The 18,634-nt window shown below is 46.6% G+C and overlaps 1 protein-coding gene across 2 annotated transcripts in view; it reads right to left on the bottom strand.

Annotated features, from left to right (window-relative positions):
* The window catches only part of LOC100654903 (solute carrier family 13 member 2-like), a 36,042-nt gene extending 18,150 nt beyond the window's left edge, over positions 1 to 17,892 (bottom strand). For both annotated transcript variants that reach the window (XM_023556190.2, XM_003416947.3), the window contains exon 1: positions 17,734 to 17,892. In XM_023556190.2, coding sequence (XP_023411958.1) covers positions 17,734 to 17,835 — 102 coding nt within the window. In that variant the 5' untranslated portion in view covers positions 17,836 to 17,892. The remainder of the gene's footprint in view (positions 1 to 17,733) is intronic.
* Between the last annotated feature and the right edge of the window lie 742 nt (positions 17,893 to 18,634).

The raw sequence follows: 18,634 nt of genomic DNA, 5'->3' as shown, positions 1-18,634 counted from the left end.
CCGTGCCTGGTCCTCTACTGGGGCTGGCCGGGTCTGTAAGTCCTCCTTTCCCATGTGTGTCACCGCCACACTCTCAGTTCAGCTCCAAGACACCTCCCTCAGGAAGCCACCCTGTTCAGATCTCCATTCTCCTCCAACCTGTGCAGTTCCTGCTACTGGAAGCTCCTTGTGGGCAGGCACTGGCCCCTTGGTCTGTTCATTAGCCTCATTTAACATGTGCCCTCTCTGTGCCAGGTCTCCTGTCCTGCTCGTTCCACCCACAAATGCTCCCATCCACTGCTCTCCAGCACTCTAGGCCACTAGCCTGGCCCAGCTTCGCTCATGGGGCTCCTGCAAGCGCCTCCTTACTCATCTCCCTGTTTCCTCTCTTGCCCCTAAAAGCCTTTCTCCTTGATGTAGTCAGAGTGATCTCAAATCTGTTTTATATAACCCCCCACCTCAGCCCAACACACACACTCACCTCAAAGCAGCTCAAACCCCTTCTGTGGCTTCCTTCTGGTCTTAGGAAAGGTGGACTGGTCTGGGGCTCATGTCTTATAACACTCCCGCCTTGCTGTCTTTGCTCCAGCCACAATGACCTTCCATTTCTTCAAATACTCCATCCTCCTTCTAGCCACAGGGCCTTGGCACATCATTTCCTCTGCCCGAACTCCTGTTCTCTCCCCGCTTTGCCTACCTGTTGCCTTCAAGTTGATTCCCACTCATAGTGACCCTATAGGACAGAGTAGAACTGCCCTATAGGGTTTCCAAGGATGTAATCTTTATGGAAGCAGAATGCTACATCTTTCTCTCGCTGAGGGCTGATGGGTTTGAACCACCGACCTTTTGATTAGTAGCCGAGCGCTTTAACCACAGTGCCATCAGGGCTGCTTTCACTTTGCCTAGTTGGTGGTAATTCATTTTCAAGAGCTAAGCTCAAATACTCTTCAGGGAAGCCTCCCTGCTCCCCAGGCTGGGGTTTCCTCTTCATTTTTCCCACTCTAAGCCCCTGCACCTCTTGTGCATAATACTCATCACTGTCTGTAATAAACATTTAATATTATGAATTTCTTGATGAATTTAAATATTTGCCTTTGGACAAATCTGTCAAGTCTGTCTCTGCTCACCCCAGCAGGAGGACCTGGCACCTACACAGAGTTGACACTGAATGAATGAGTGAGTGAATGTTAGACACTGGGATACAGATGTGAGTCAGGCCCAGCCCAGTGTGGCATGTTCTTCTGAAATTGTCCTTGACAAGAGAACCACAAAATGGGCCATAGATGGCCTCAGCCCACCTCTAGGTGGAGATTTAACATGCTAATAAAGGAAAACCCATCTCTTTCTCCATCCCAGGGGATGAAGCCCTTGTCTAGAAAAAATGCATAGTAATCCCCAAGCTCTGAGCATCTGCATGAAGTTCAATCCTGAATATTCATGATTAAATTTGCATTTCCTTGTCTGCTATCTGTAAAAGCCCACCTCCCCAAGCTGCCTGTCAGCAGTCTTGGAAGCAGCAGCCCCTATTGCTCCTTTCTTCTCCTACCTCAGCCTCTTGTTTATAGGCTGTAACAAGTCACTCCTGGGGTTTCCACTCGGCGACATTTCTGGTGAGCCAGCAAGGAGTCATCACCCAGATCCTGAGCGAGGGGACCCTGCTTGTCATCTGGCGCCACCCAGAGAGTTCTCCAGAAGACCTCAGGGTGGTCATAAAGGCCAACCCACCTCAGACTCAATGGTGACTCCGTGAGAGACCACAAAACACTCCTGGGGTTATTTGGTAAGTACTTAGGTAAGGCCTTAGAAGAGTCCCAAGAAGCAAGAGTATTGACCGTTGAGGGTGTAAAAGGCTCTCGGTATCTGATGTTATTTGGTAATAACCTAGATAAGGCCTTAGAAAAGTCCCCAAAAGTGGTAGTATAGTCCTTTGAGGACGTAAAAAGCTCTAGGTTTGGTAAGTAACAGGGCAATTCCCAGGTAAGGCTACAAGAGTCCCCAAAAGTGGGAATATTGACCATTCAGAGTGTAAAAGACTCTAGGTACCTGTTGGTGCATGGAATTAGGTTGCGTGAATGTGTAAAGTGTGTGTCTGGAAAATGGGGAATATTCAAAGGATCCTGAAATGTAGCCCACTAAGATGCATTTTTAAGAACTGGAAATATTTCAGGTCAGACCCTATGAAAAAGATGATTTTCTTCTGTAGCACCACATGGTCTCAATATGAACTGGCAGATCAGGAAAAAAAAAAAAAAAAACCAATTACCGGTGCCATCGAGTTGATTCCGACTCATAGCGACCCTATAGGACAGAGTAGAACTGCCCCATAGAGTTTCCAAGGAGCGCCTGGTGGATTCGAACTGCTGGGCCTTTGATTGGCAGCCGTAGCACTTAACCACTACACCACCAGCAAATTGGTCTCTAAATTATACTACCCTCCAACTTGATCTTTTCTGTACTCGTGAGGGTAAACGAGAAGAAAAGTACTATATGAAAGCTTTCATGACTCTGTATCAGAAAAGTTACAGAAAAAAGTAAAATCTTAGTTCAGAAAGGGCCTGATAAATTACAAGTGCCAGTCCTCCCTCCTGACCCTGAGGAGGATCTTTCAGCTCCCGCTGCTTCAGCACCCACAACGCCCCCCTCCCTACACCCTGCCTCCACCCAACGGAGTTGCTGCGCCAGTGACAGCCCCCACTGTTAAGCCTCCTAAACCTTTATATCCATCCTCCCTGGGTTCTTCTGTCCTGCCAATGGGCTTGCCATCCCCCCACACAGAAGGGAATGCCTTTGGGTGCCCTGATTCGGCCATTAGGGAAAGTAAAAATGCACTGGGTGAGACTGGTTCTTGAGAGAGCCATAGTATCTTAGGACCATGTTCACAGGTTCACTGAGCTGGATTCCAAGAGCTCTGAAAATGCCCAAATGATCCATATAATCTTTATAGGGCAAAGTGCCCCCGATATCAAAAGAAAGCTTCAGAAAGTAGAAAAAGGCATAGCATTAAAAATCTCTCAGCTAGTGGAACTGACCTGCCAAGTTTACTCTAACTGAGATAAGGAACAAGAAATAAAGAAAGTTGCAAACCCAAAGTGCCAGGCAGCCTTCCTAGCTGCTGCCTTGCAGGCCAAAGGCCATTCCCCAAGAGAATAAAGAAAAGGAGGGAGACCAAGACTGCAGGAGCCAAAAAGGCCCCACACCACTGGAAAAAGACCAGTGCGGCTGGTGTAAAGAGAAAGGGCATTGAAAGCGAAAGTATAAAATACCAAGCAAAGGAACTGTCTTGGTCATCTAGTGCTGCTATAACAGAAATACCACAAGTGGATGGCTTTAACAAAGAGAATTTTATTCTCTCATAGTCCAGTAGGTGCCTGCTCCAGGGGAAATCTTTCTCTCTCTTTTGGCTCTGGAAGAAGGTCCTTGTCATCATTCTTCCCTTGGTCTGGGAGCATCTCAGCACAAGAACCTCAGGTCCAAAAGATGTGCTCTGCTCCTGGCACTGCTTTCTTGGTGGTATGAGGTCTTCAACTCTGTACTTGCTTCCCTTTCCTTTTATCTCTTGTAAGGTAAAAGGTGGTGCAGGCCACACTCCATGCAAACTCCCTTTACATTGGCTCAGGGATGTGACCTTTGTAAGGGTGTTACAATCCCACCCTAATCCTCTTTAATATTAAATTACAATAACAAAATGGAGGACAACCACACAATATTGAGAATCATGGCCCAGCCAAATTGATACACACATGTTTGGGGGGACATAATTCAATCCATGACAGGAACTAAAAAAAAAAAAGAGAGAGAGAGAGAGGAGACCCAGTGCCTGGTCATGCCACTAGAAGATGAGTCAGACTGAGGGAGACTGGAGGCAAGTCCTCCACCTGGGCCTCTGGTTATAATGAAGGTAGAAGGAGGACCTGTAAAGTTTCTAGCAGATACTGGAGTGACCCACTCACTTCTGACCTCCCCCCCACAAAATCTACCCAGACAAGACGGACAGTATCTGTTGTGGGAGTATCAGGAAAAGAAGAGCATCTTCCCTTCCTACAACCTATAACTTGTTCTATACAAGAAAAACCTTTAACATGCTCCTTCCTTTACGAAAAATGGGTGGCAGTTACAAATAGCCCTCACTACTGGGCCACCAACTAACTATAGGAAAGAAGAATATTACCAAGGGTTAGTTAATCCAGATATCAGAGATGCAGTAGTGCCATAGATGTGGGCCAACAAAATACCGGGAGCACAAAAATGTCCCTCCTATTGTCATTAAAGTGTTACCTGGTATAGTTCCCCCAAGACTTAAGCAGTATCCCATCCAAGCTGAAGCCTGACAGACACTGGGCAAATCATCACCAGATACCTAAAACATGGGCTTCTCAGACTGTGTCAGTCACAGTTCAACACCCCCATCCTGTCGGTAAAGAAAAAAAACAGAGAATACCGGTTCGTTTAAGATCTGTAAGCTGTCAACCAGATAACCGTCAGGGTCCACCCTGTAGTCCCCAACCATATACCTGCTGTTGACTTCGTTGTCCACTTTGTCCAGGTTCACTGTGCTAGACCTGAAGGATGCCCTCTTTTGCATCCGAGTGGAGAACATAAGTCAAAAAATCTTCGCCTTCAAGTGGGCAGACTCAGGAACAGGACAAACACAACACTTGTGTTGACAAGTCCTCCCACCCATAAAAACCCATTGCTGTTGAGTAGATTCCAACCCATACCGATCCTATAGGACGTAGGAGAACTGCTCCATAGGGTTTCCAAGGAGCATCCAGTGGATTCAAACTGCTGACCTTTTGGTTAGCGGTAGAACTCTTAACCACTATGCCACCAGGGTTTCCAGCCCTCCCACAGGGCTTTAAAAACAGTCCTACTCTTTTTGGGTCAGTTTTAGCACAAGAACTGAGATAACTGACCTTAACCAATGGTGTCCTCCTCCAATACATAGACGACTTACTCATTGCCAGTCATGACAATAAAAGCATTTACATGGAATGAGGAAAAAGAGAAGCTCGATATTCGGTGGTCACTTTAAAAGAGGTTCAAGAGGCTAATGCACGTCCCCCAGGTACTGCTGCCCAGAAGGCCGAACTCATTGCCATGCTGCAAGCCCTTAAAATCACCAAAGGTAAGTGAGCAATTCTTTATACTAATTCCAAGTACATATTTGGGGTATCACATGCACACAAGGCAATCTGGAAGGAGAGAGGGCTCCTAACAGCGGGAGATAAGAACATTAAATATTCTCAAGAGATCTTACAACTTTTGTAAGCCCTTCTCCTGCCCACCCAAGTAACAGTAGTACACTGTGAAGAGCATCAGAGAGGGGATACTGTGGTGTCCAAGGGTAATTACGAAGCAGATGCAGCAACAAAGAAAGCTGCAATCCAACAGAAATCTATCAAAGTAGCCCTGCTAATTCCCCATTTAGAGTTACCGCCACCTGACCTCCACCTGGACTATTCCCAAAAAGACAAAGACATTGCCAGGACTGGAAGGCCACTCTAAACAAAGATGGATGGCTGTACACTCTCCATGGAAAGATTTTCATTCTGTCAAAACTCATGTGCCCAATCTTACAGAGAGCCCACTAGTCCACCCAATATGGACATGATGGACTATATGATTGGGTTAAGAGATATCTAATTGGACCAAAGGTCCATGCACTAATTCAGCAGTGATGAAGAGCTGCCCCACCTGCCTGAAAAATAATCCCAAGAACACTGCTAAAGTGCCCCCAGGGGTCCAATGAACTGAGGCAATGCCTAGAAACAGCTGGCAGGTGGATTTATAGACATGCCTTGAGATCCCAAGAATTACAAATATCTGCCAGTTTTTACTGACACATTTACTAACTGGGTTGAAGCTTTTCCTTACGGGACTGAAAAAGCCACTGAGGTTATAAAGCACCTCCTGGAGAAAATCATGCCTTGTTTCTGGCTTCCTGTCTCCATTGGCAGTGATAACAGGCCCCATTTTGCAGCCTTTGTGGTGTAATCGGTGGCAATTGCCCTGGACATTAATTAGAACGTACACACAGCCTGGAGACCCCAGTCCAGTGATAAAGCAGAGCAGGTTAATCAGGCTCTAAAGAGACACCTAGCAAAGCTGTGCCAAGAGATCAAGTTGGTATGGACAAAAGCGCTGCCGATGGCCTTCTTGCTAATTCAGTCTGCCCTAGAGGCAAACTGAAACTTAGCCCATTTGAGCTATCACACGAGCTCCCTTTATTAGAGAACCCCAATATGACCGACATTGCCTTCCTTAATAATAACCTTCCTCCCTCCACGAGGTTGGAGATGTTCCATTTACTAAATACCTACAGTTTTTTTTGGTGACTCTGTCTTTTGTCCACAGGTATGTGCACCAGAAAATCCCACCAGAACCAGAAGTAGCCCTGCACCCATTTAGCTTGGTGATTATGTCTTCCTAAAAGCCTAGAAGTTGGAGCTTCTCTAGCAAAAGCAGACCGGTCCTTTTGAGGTGTTACTAACATATCCAACCTCCGTCAAACTCAGCGGTCTCAAAGAAAACTGTTCCACCAGACACCTAAGGACAAACTCCCGAGAACTGTGAAAACTGGACTCGCAAACTTATTAAAGACCTAAGTGCTTGTCTGCCAAACACTCTCCTGCCTAGATCCAATCCCAAACTAACTTTCAATTTTGTTCCTTGTATTATATACACGATTTACCTTTTTGTTTCTTTATCTGGTGTTTAAACAAGTCAGACTGATAAGAGTCTGAGAGCCCTCTAGCCACAATGAAAATGGTAATGATTGTTGTTATCCTTCTCCAAAAGATTCTTGTAGTCCAAGCTGAGTGGAAAAACAACTGATTCCTCCAACTTTCCAACTCTGTTTCCTGGGGGGTTAATCTGCGGGATTGTTAGATCTGCCATCCATTCCTTACCTCCTCTGCTGATTTAAAAGTTCCCCGGAAAAGCTCTATCCCCTTATAAGACACTCCAGACTTGGTTCACAATTGCCTAACAGTTTAACACTTCTGACCAATGCCCAGAGAAAAGGAGGGAATGAGGCAGACAGCCTCAGAGCCCAACCCTTCTAAGAGACACCTGCTCTGGCTTATCTGCCTACGCAGAGCAGAATAGGCAGCACATTTTTCTGAAATTGTCATTGACAAGATAACCACAGAATGGGCCATGGATGGCCTCAACCTCCCTCTAGGTGGAGACTAAACATGCTAATAAAGGAAAACCAACCTCTTCCTCCATCCCTGGGGATCGAACCCTTGCCTAGAAAAAAAATGCATAGTCATCTCCCATCTCTGATAGCTTGCATGAAGGTCAATCCTGAATATTTATGAAGCGTTTGCATTTCCTTGTCTGCTCTCTGTAAAAGTCCACCTCCCCAAACTGTCTGTGAACAGTCTTGGAGATAGTAGCCCTGACTGCTCCTTTCCTTGCTCAACAAAATTAAGGTACATTTCTTCTGCCACCTCAGCCTCTTGTTTTTTGGCTGTAACAAGTTAGGCCAAACAAAACCTGGGATTTCCACCTCCAAACATAATGACTACTGTAACTTCAAAGTCGTTATGAATGTAAACAATATTCCAAGATACCTGCAACAACTCTAATGCGTTGTGAAAACATCTGTGGTTTCTACCGGTGACTGTCACAGGTACTTGCCAATACAATTGTGCTTTGTTGTCTACCCTCAAAACAGAATGAAATGCTAAATTTTCTTTAGATATTGTTGTTGTTATTGTTAGCTGTCATTGAGTAGGTCCCCGACTCATGACCACTCCACGCACAAGAAAACTAAATGTTGCCCAGTCCTGCACCAACCCCAAGATCGGTTACACACTCGACCTTTGTGATCCATAGGGTTTTCACTGGCTGATTTTTAGAAGTAGATCACTGGGCTTTTCTTCTTAGTCCATTTTAGTCTGGAAGCTCTGCTGAAACCTGTTCAGCATCGTAACACCATGCAAGCCTCCACTGACAGACACACGGGGGCTGTTCATGAAGTGCGTCAGCTGGGCCTCCAACCTGGATCGCCCACATGGAAGGCCAGTATTCCTCCACTGAACCACCACTGCCCTCTCTTTAGAGAGTAGTGACAATAAAATGTAGTTTTTTCCATCCAAATTTACAGACTTCCTGAATTCTCCATTGGCCCCCAAGAGTTAGGAGTCTCTGCTCTGGAAGGACATGCACGATGCTGGCCACTGGGGCTGCCCTGGGAAACGGGGTTACAGAATGGAAGGGTAGAATGGGAGGGAGCCCACCATTTCACACTTTTGAACCACATGGATGTGTTATCTAGTTAAATAAACAAATCACCTAAAATAAAAACAAGAAGCTTACACCAACTGTGGTGTGGCAAGCAGATGGGAAGACATAGGATGGGAGGCTGGAGATCACAGGAGGCCACACTGGGTGTCCACCAGGGTGATGATAATTGCAGCTCAGGGCAGGTCATGGCAGCAGAGATGGAGAGAAGAGGGCGCACTCCAGAGACATAGGAGGTAGGACAGACAGGCCTCGGGTGATGGGTTGCGTCTAGGGTAGAGGAGGAAAGGGAGGAACCAAGGGTAACACCCAGGTTCCTGTCCTGGATGCAAAAAGCATGGCAGTCAGACCCTGAGCTAGGACCACAGGAGAGGAGCCAGGCTGAAGGGGCTAGGGGAAGGAGGTACAGAGTGGGCGGGGGGCGGCGGGGTGTTGCGGATAATAGGCTAAACGCCTAATACAATGAGAAACTGAATATTCAAACAGACACTGGCCGGACCACACCTAAAAATAAAACTCTGACACAGCCTTTGTAGCAATTGGTCCCAAATAGTTAGGATTCAGTCACTAACTACAAGCTTCTCTAGTTTTTGCCCCCCAGCTGCTAACCAAAATGTTGGAGGTTCTAGTCCACCCAGAGACTCCTCAGAAGAAAGGTCTGGCAATCTAATTCTGAAAGATCAGCCACCTGTGGAGTACACCTGTGGAGTACAGTTCTACTCTGACTCACAAGGGGTTGCCATGGGTCAGAGTTGATATGAAGGCAACTGGTTTACTTCCAACGCAGTATCAACCAGAGAAAGGCAAATATGTTCCCAAACCACTTACATAGGATGCCCCACTTCTAATTAACTCTCCTCCAGTATCCACATGCCAACAGCCTTCAATCAAGACACACCTGAAGTTTTCCTTTTTTTTTTTTTTTTTTTACTTTAAAGCTTTTCTACTCAAAGGCCTGCCTTTGAGCCTCTGCCAAACGCTAGAGATAGTGACTGGCTCCCTTCCAATAGCAAGCCCTGAATAAATAGCCTTTGCTTGTTCTCATTTCAGTGATTTTCCTTTATTTCCGTACCTTGATGTAAATGACTAAGGAGCCCTGTGGCGAAATGGTTCAGTGCTTGGCTGCTAACCAAAAGGTTGGCGGTTGGGACACACCCAGCATCTGGTGGGAGAAAAGACCTGGAGATCTACTCCTGTAAAGATTACAGCTTAGGAAACCCAATGGGGCAGTTCTGCTCTGTCATATCCAACTTGATGGCACACAACAACATGTAAGTGACTTCGTTACATCATCTTCTGCTGTAAGAGATCAAAGGGTGGCAATGGGTTTCTGAGTGTTGGGGAAAGCAAAAGGTGGGCGGGGAGTCCTGGCATCACAATTTGGTCCAGGGGCAAGTCTGCCTGAGTTCACTAAAGAGCAAAACAGCAGAACAATGAAGAAAGCATTCCCACACTCCATGGCTAATTTGCTCCTCACAACAGGCCGAGGCCTTAATTTGAAGATTCTCCCTTGCTTTCCCATTCCTGACCTTCAACTAGGAGGGGCTGATAAACGAGGACTAGATTGTTGATGTCAGATGGGTCTTGGCTGAAAGCAGAGAATACCAGAAGGCCGTTTACCTGTGTTTTATTGACTATAAAAAAGCGTTCGACTGTGTGGATCATAAATTATGGATAACATTGTGATAAGTGGGAATTTCAGAACACTTAACTGTGCTCATGAGGAACCTGTACATAGACCAAGAGCCAGTTGTTCAAACAAAACAAGGGGATACTGAGTGGTTTAAAATCAAGAAAGGTGTGTGTCAGGGTTGTATCCTTTCACCATATTTATTCAATCTGTTTGCTGAGCAAATAATCCAAGAAGCTGGACTATATGAAGAACATGGCATCAGGTTTGGAGGAAGATACTTTAACAACCTGTGATATGCAGATGACACAACCTTGCTTGCTGAATGTGAAGAGAACTTGAAGCACTTCCTGATGAAGATCAACGACTATGAACTTCAATATGGATTACACCTCAACATAAAGAAAACAAAAATCCCCACAACTAATCAATAAGCAACATCATGATAAATGGGGAAAAGATTGAAGTTGTCAAGGATTTCATCTTACCTGGATCCACAATCAACACCCATGGAAGCAGCAGTCAAGAAATCAAATGAAGGGGTAGGCAACTAAATTCAGAGACTTAAGAGAGATAAATAAATGCAATGCTGTGGTCTTTGACTGGATCCTTATTTGAAAAAATTAGCTATAAAAGGCATTTTGCAGATAACTGGGGAAACTGAATATGGATTGGGTATTAAATGATATTCTGACATTATTATTAGTTTTGTTAGGTGTGGAACTGTGGTTTTCTAGGTAAATGTTCTTATTTTTTTAGAGGTATATGCTGCAGCATTTAAGTGACATGTCAGGATATCTGTAATTTGCTTTGAAATAATTCAGCAATATATACATATAAAATAATTATATTTTAAAAATATTTTATAAGTTACATTTTAAGTAAATAGGACAAAATGCTAGCAACAGTTGAATCTGGGTGGTGCATGTATATTGTTCATTATACTATTCTTTCTACTTTTCTGGATGTTTCAGTTATACTAAAGAGTTCAAATGAAAAAATTAACTAGACTATTGCTTACAGAGCACTGAGTTTCTGTTTACAGTGATAGAAAATTCCCACTGATTAAGGGTAATAATTAATGTCATTGATGTCAATACATCAATGTAAAAACTGAATTGGCAAATGCCGTGTGATAGATATATTTGCAACTACAGCAAAAAAGAGCAGCCGCAGAGGCTGCTTATGTACAAACCCCTCATAGGATTTGGTTTCTTGGTGTGGAGGTTTAGGGTCATTGTTTCATGGGGGATCCCAGTTAACTGGCCTAAAAAAAAAACCCAGTATCATGCTAAGTGCTTCTGTTCTACCTCCTAGTTCCTTGCGTAGTATCTGGGGTCTTAAAACTTGCAAGTGAGCATCCACGGTACAACAATTGGTCTCTATTCACCTGGAGCAACAGAGGAAGAAGAAGTCAAGAGTAGGAGGAGGAAATGGAATGTGTGGTGACTGCCTCCGCGAACAACTGCCTCCTTCGCCGTGAGATCAGAAGAACTGGATGGTGCCCGGCTACTACTGCTGATCGTTCTGAGCAAAGAGTCTATAGAGAAATCCTGATCAAAAAAGGGGAAATGCAGAACAGAATTTCAAATTCTCATGGGATCCAGAATTTGTGGAACCATAGAGCCCTGAGATAATCTTTAAACCTTAGACCAAAAATATCGCCTGAAATCTTCTTTAAACCAAACAATAGTTTAGCTTAACTAGTAAAGAGTGTCTGCCTTGAGCATTGTGCTATCTATATGATATCAAACTGACAACAGCAACTTGAAAAGTTAGACAGAAAGTTCATGGGGTAGTGAGTTTAAGTTAGTAGGGGTGGAAAAAATTTAGAAAAGGAGGCTTAGAATGGTTGTACAATTTGAAGAATGTAATCAATGTCATTGAATTGCAAATGCAGGAACTGCAGAATTGGTGTATGTTCTGCTGTGCGTATTTTTCAAAACGACAAAAATAAAATAAAAAAAAAAGAAATCAAATGAAGTCTTATCACATTGGGCAAATCTGCTGCAAGAGATGTCTTTAAAGTGTTAAAAAGCAAAGATGTCACTTCGAGGACTAAGGTGCACCTGACACAAGCCATGGTATTTTCAATTACCTCATATGCATGCAAAAGTTAGACAGTGAATAAGGAAGGCCAAAGAAGAACTGATGCCTTTCAATTACAGTGTTAGCGAAGAATATCGAATACACCACGGACCTCCAGAAAACAAATGAATCTGTCTTGGAAGAAGTACAGCCAGAGTGCTCCTTGAAAGCGAGGATGACAAGACTTTGTCTCACGTGGCTGCAACAAAGGGCTCAAACGTAGCGACGATTGTGAGGATGGCACAGGACCGGGCAGTGTTTAGTTCTGTTGTACATAGTGTCGCTATGAGTCAAAACTGGCTGAACTGCATCTAACAGGTTTGGTAATCTGGGGGCAAGATCCAAACTGCAGAAGTTTCTCCCTGCTCCAGGGATCCTGGGTTTTGAAACTGGCTCTTTCTAATCCTACTCCTAGGAATCCCAGAGGCCAGGAAGCCTCTATCTACACAGCCCCAGGGGCTGCTCAGGCTACATTTAGGGACCATGCCTCTACCCTCTGGTGGGGGTGGCCAGGCCCATTTCCTGTTTCATAGGTGGGGCTATCTGGCCCTGAACAGGACAGATGTCTGTTTGAACAGGGCTGTTTGAACAGAGCCTTGGAGAAGAAACAGATATCTACACAATGTCTGAGGTCAATTTGTTTTTTCCAGGGGCTCAGGAATTTAGACACAGTGCAGAGGGTGGAGAGAACCAGTGTTTATGATGCCACTGAGTGCCAGGCAGAGTCCCTACATGGCACAAGCAGTTAAACATGTTTAACTGAAAGGTTGGTGGTTTGAGTTCACCCAGTCGTGACTGGGAAGAAAGGCCTGGCAATCCCACTTCTGAAACATTAGCCACTGAAAACCCTGTGGAGCGCAATTCTACTCTGACACAAATGAGGTCACCATGAGTCAGTTGACTCGATGGCAATCGGTATTTACTGGTGTGTGCCAGGAACTCACAGAGTGGGTTCTATCATCTCATCTCCACAACAGCCCTTAGGCATGAGAGGGCTTGGAGAGGCTCCTTAAAGTCACATAGCTTGTACATACTCCAGAATGGGTTTGAACCCAGATCCCTCTGGCTCCAAAATCCATGTTTTGTTCACTGGACTCTGCCTTCTCAACCAGGAGTCAGGAAGTCCCTGAAGATAGTGGCAGGCCCCAGAACTGAAGTCCAAATTCCTTGTACAGCCTCATACTCACAGTGAGTCACCTGAATCCTTGTCTGCCACAGGGCTCGGGAAGAGCTTGCACTGAGGGCCTTTTAGTGAAGCAAATTTACAGCAGGCACACACTGTCCTCGTGTTCTGGGAGTGCAGGTGACTTAGATTAAGAAATTCCACCTTCTATTCTTACTGTGGAAACCCTGGTGGCACAGTGGTTGAAGAGCTTGGCTGCTAACCAAATGGTCAGCAGTTCGAATCCACAGCTGCTTCTTGGAAACCCTATGGGGCAGTTCTACTTCCTATAGGGCCACTATGAGTCGGATTTGACTCAACAGCAATGAGTTTGTTTTTTGGTTTTTGTATCCTTACTGTAGTAAATGTAGTATGGATTTCAGCCAAGCCCTGTCCCAGCAGACATTGCACCACTGGGACAATGTTTTTACAGATGGTCTGTTGGGGCCAGGGAGGTATTTTTTGACTCTAACTTACTAGCTGTTTGACCTTGGGCTAGTCATTTAACATCTTTGAAACTCCATCATCTCATCTATGAAACGGGAATAATATCTCCCCCCTCCAAAGTTGTTGTAAGGAGCCTGGTGGCACAGTGGTTACAGGCTCAGCTACTAACCGAAAGATTAGTGGTTCGAAACCACCAGCCTCTCCACAGGCGGAAGATGCGGCAGTCTGCTTCCAGAAAGATTTTACAGCCTTGGAAACCCTATTGGGCAGTTCTACTCTGTCCTACAGGGTCACTATGAGGCGGAATCTACTCAAAGGCAGTGGGTTTGGTTTTTGTTTTTTTTTTTTTAAGTCGTTGTGGGGCCCAAGTGAGCTTTAAGACATGAATAGGGTCAGGTCACTCTCCTGCTTAAAACCATCCAGTGCCCCTCATTGCCGTCAGAGTAATAATGTCTCCAGTCCTTTCCATGGCCTTGCAAGCCTGACTTTGTCTGACCTCTTCCCTCCTCTCTAAACTTGACTGAAGCTCTCTTCTCCTCTTGGTGCCACACTGGCCTTGTTTACCCTACCACCTTGCCGAGCTCACCCCAGCCCTTGGCCCTTTGTACTTGCTGTGTTTTCTGCCTGGACCACTCTTCACCCAGAGCTGTGTTGGGTGGCTCTTTCTTGCCATTTGGGTTCTAGGGTAAATATCTCTCCCCAGGCACATGCTTTTTGTCTCTCTCTACCCCTTCTCCCCCATACAAGCTCCATGAGAACAGGGATGGTGTTTGTTCTCCCTGAATCCTCCCTTCCCCCACCTACACAGTACCTGTCATACAATTAAAAAAAACAACAATAAACCAGTTGCCGTTGAGTTGACTCTGACTCATGGCAGCCCCACGTGTGCCAGAGTAGAACTGCTCTCCATAGTGTTTTCAGTGGCTGGTTTTTCAGAAGCAGATCACCAGGCCTTTCTTCGGAGGCACCTCTGGGTGGATTTGAACCACCAACCTCTTGGTTAGCAGCTGAATGCTTAACTGTTTCCACCACCCAGGGACTCCTGTCACACAATAAAAAACCCATTGCCATGGAGTCCATTCTGACTCATCGTGACCCCCTGTGCTTCAGAGTAGAGCTACTCTAGTCCAGGCAGGGGGATGAGCAGTTAGAGGAGCAGAAAGAAAGCTGGTGGGGCTGGAGAAGAGAGAATAAGAGGTAGGATATAGGGGACGGAAGGTCCTTGGGTAGAGCAAATGGTCTGCACTTGACTACTAACCTAAAGGTTTGTGGCTTCGACCTACCCAGCAACACCACATAAGCAAGGCCTGGAGATCTGTTTCCTTAAAGATTGTTGTTGTTAGTTCCATTGAGTCGATTCCTAGTCATGGAGGCCCCATGTGTGTAGAGTTCTAAACTGCTCCATAGGGTTTTTAAGGCTGTGACCTTCTGGAAGCAGATCGCCAGGCCTTATTTCTGAGATGCCTCTGGGTGGGCTCAAACTGCCAATCAAGAAAACCCTACAGAGCAGTTCTACTCTACAACATATGGGGTCGCCATGAGTCTGACTTGATGGCAATGGCTTTGGTTTTGGTTTTCATAAGAGGTGGAGCCTGAAAGGTTGGCAAGGACGAGCCTCAGGGACTCATGGCCACTCCGAGAGGTTTGGATTTTATTCTAAGTTTGATGGGAAACCAATGTAAGTTTTAAAGCAGGGGAGTGACATGATCTTATTTATGTTTTGAAAAGATCATCCAGGCAGCTGGGTGGAGACTGGGGAGGAATGGAGAATGGAAGCTGAGAAATCATGGCGGCTTAGACCAGGGTGGAAGCAGTGGAGGTGGAGGGAAGTGACTCTACCCAGAGTATCTTGTGGATGGACAGTGAATAGGACCTGGTGATGCATGTGGAAATGGATGAGAGAGAGGACTCAGGAAGGACTCTGAGTTTGGGGCTGGTGAATCATCAGCAGAGAGATGCTTTTTAAAGCCATGGGGAAAGCGAGAGAGAAGAGCTTGAGTGGTACAAACAGTTAAATTCAACTACTAGCCAAAAGGTTGGCCCAGTGCTCTGCTTCCAGAAAGTCACAGCCTTGAAAACCCTATGGAGCTGCTCTACTCTGCACACATGGGATGGCCATAAGTTGGACTCGACTTGACAGCACCCAACAACAACAACGACATGGGGAGAAGGAGGATGAGGAAGAGAAGCAGGTTGTGCCCTCAAAAATCTCAGCATTCGGAAAGAGCCAGGCAAGGTGGCTGAGGTGGAAGAATACCAGGACAAGTTGTCCCCAAAGCCAGATTGCAAAGAGGAGGTGACTGGCTGTGACCGGTACTGCTGGAGGTTGAAGAAGGTGAGGATGGACCATGGGGTTTGGGAGCATGAAAGGTGATGGTCACAAGAATCATCTTGGTGAACTAGGGGAATGGAGAGGAAGTGGGTGTGCCATGTAGACAATGGGTTTGAGGTCTCCTGTTGTGAGAGCAAGCAGAGAACAGAGGCACTACCTGGAGGGCAGTGTGGGACCAAGGGAAGCTTTTATGTTTTGGTCTGTTTTTTTTAAGATAGGAGATATCTCAGCATGTCTGTGTGCTGATGGGAGATACCAGAGAGAGAGGGGAAAATGGATGAAGCAGCAGAGAGAGGATAATTATAGGAGCAAAGTCCTTGAGTGGGGCTGGTATCCAGGGCCCCAGTGGAGCAGTTGGCCTACCATAGATAGGATCGAGGACAGTTCTTAAGTCAGGACAGGGGAGGAAGTATCCGTGGCCCGAGGCAGGCAGCAAGGCTGGAGGCTAGGCTTCTTGTCCTGCCTGTGCCTCAGCTTTGCTGTGTGACTTTCGGCACGTTATCGAATCTTTCTGGGCTGTGCTCTCCTAAAGGGTAATCACACACAGCTTCTGTCTGGCTTCCCTCCTGGGGTAAACATACTCGTCCCAGCCTGTCTGAAAATCCATGGGATGGGTCACCAGCAGAGTGAAACCCCTGGCTTTGGCCTGAGATGAGGGTCATCTAGGGGCCAGTCAGGCTTTGTCACTCATGAGGTGACAGGGGCCCTCACCCCTTGGGGATATCATGAGCAAAAAAGGCTTTCTCATCTGACAAAAGGAAGAAAATGGCTCCATGGGCTGTTCTGTGGGTGTGGGTGGTGCAAGGACAGTGACTGTTCCAGCCTTCAGGAAGCAGCTGGGTGGAGAGAGGACAGCACAGGCTTTGGAGCCAGACCACATGCCCAGCTATGCCACATCCCAGCTGGGTGACTTGCCAGAGGCACGTTTGCTGTGAAGCTTGAGCTTCAAGGCCCTTTACCTGGTGGGACCCTTCCCAAAGGCCAGTGTTAATCTTAGATCCATAGTTTCATGTTCTTTTTCTTACAGGAGGTTCCTATATTGTATCATATTCTAGCTCCACAAAACCAGGATCTGCCTTTGGATCTTGGGGTAAGTGACTTGACCTTACTTTCCCCATCCGTAAAATGGGATCGTCAGAACCTGCCTCCCAAGGTGGGGAAAGGTTACTGGGTACACAGGGCAGGGCATGTGGTGGCAGCTCTACTTAATGGAAGCCATAACTATGACTCCTGCTGCTGGGGGGCAGGAGGAAGTGATGTTTGGCTGTGCCCAGCTCCCCGGCATCCAGAGGATAGTCTCTTCCAGTTCTCATTTCTCTTCCTCAACTGATTTATCCTTTAGGACCAGAGGTGAGCTCCTTCCTCTTCTATTTACACTCTCAAAGACACAAACTGCCTGATGCCAGCTTCCTCCTATTCCCCTTCGTCCCTCTCCAAACTGTCTCTCTTCCAGGCCCATAGCCAGTCCCTCCCATCCCCCACTGAGCCTGGACCACAGCCAGTCCCTCCCATCTCCCACTGAGCCCAGCCCAGTTCTGGGGACATAGTAGGCAGCTCAACCCTCATGTGTCCCCTCCTGTATCTCTTTGGCAGCACTGGCTTCCTGCTTCCTTGAAGCACTGGCTTCAAGGCAATTGGATTTCAAGTGAACCCATGCCACTCATACTGGCACCTACTGTGTGTCTTAATCCTTAGCCTTCAGGAGGACCAGGTGGGTACAGTCTCACTTCCAGGGTAGGGGAGATGAGGAGGTTATGCCGGGTCCTAAGGATGCCCAACCTGGCCCAGGTGGTCCCCTTCCCTGCCCTCCTGGAGTTTATTTGTGCCAGAACCCCAAGTCCTTACCTTGGTGGGGATGAGGATGGGCAGAGGCAGCAGGAAAATGGGCAGGAAGAGCACAGTCAGGTAGGAGCGATAGGCCCACAAGCCCTGCCACCAGGTGGCCATGGTGTGGACCAGCTAGGGCTGACTGCAGCACCTCTGGGAGCTGGGAAGCAGCCAGGGAGTGGATGTAGCCTGCAGGTGGCTGGAGCAGGCGGGAGGCTTATATAGAGCCAGCTGAGTGTTAACCATTGACCCACCCTGGCAATTAGAGTGTTTTTGGAGCCCGGGAGGTAAGAGTAAGGAGGAGGGACCTCCAGGAAGTGTAAAGACCAGGAAGACTTTGCAAAGAAAGGGAGGGAAAAAGAACAGGGAATAAAAGGTTCAGGTACTTTCAAGAAGTTAAGCCCAGAGTTAACTCCTTCCATTCTTGGGGGCTGCTAGTGGCTGGAGGAGCTGGAGAAGCTGGAGAAGAAAGGGGACCCAGGAAGCCCCATAGCCAGCCTCCATAGGCAAGACCCCAAGCCCCTCTCCCCAGACCAGCCTCTCCTCTCTCCTTTTATTTCCCAAAGCCAGGTTAGGAGCTGAGTAGCTTATACACGGCCCTGGGTGGGGTGGCCCCTCCTACAGAAACACCCTCCAAAACTTCTAGGAGTTTCTAGTCTAAGATTGAGGGCAGACTAGGCCTGGAGCAAGCCCTCCCCCCTCCTCCCAGTGTCAAGGAAACCGTCAGACTCACTAGACCTGACTGTCTCTTACTCACCGTGTGGTGGTGTGTCTGGGACTTCACTTTCAGAATAGCCACTTCCTCGTTCTGCAGTAATACTTTTCTATTGTGAGCAGTTTTCCCCTAATGCCTTCAGTGCAGCTTGGACTTCTTCCTTCAGTACCGTCGGTTCCTGATCATACGCTACCTCTTAAAATG

This window comes from Loxodonta africana, chromosome 18 (assembly GCF_030014295.1).
Source record: "Loxodonta africana isolate mLoxAfr1 chromosome 18, mLoxAfr1.hap2, whole genome shotgun sequence".
Lineage (NCBI taxonomy): Eukaryota > Metazoa > Chordata > Mammalia > Proboscidea > Elephantidae > Loxodonta > Loxodonta africana.
This window is presented reverse-complemented; position numbering and strand designations above follow the sequence as displayed.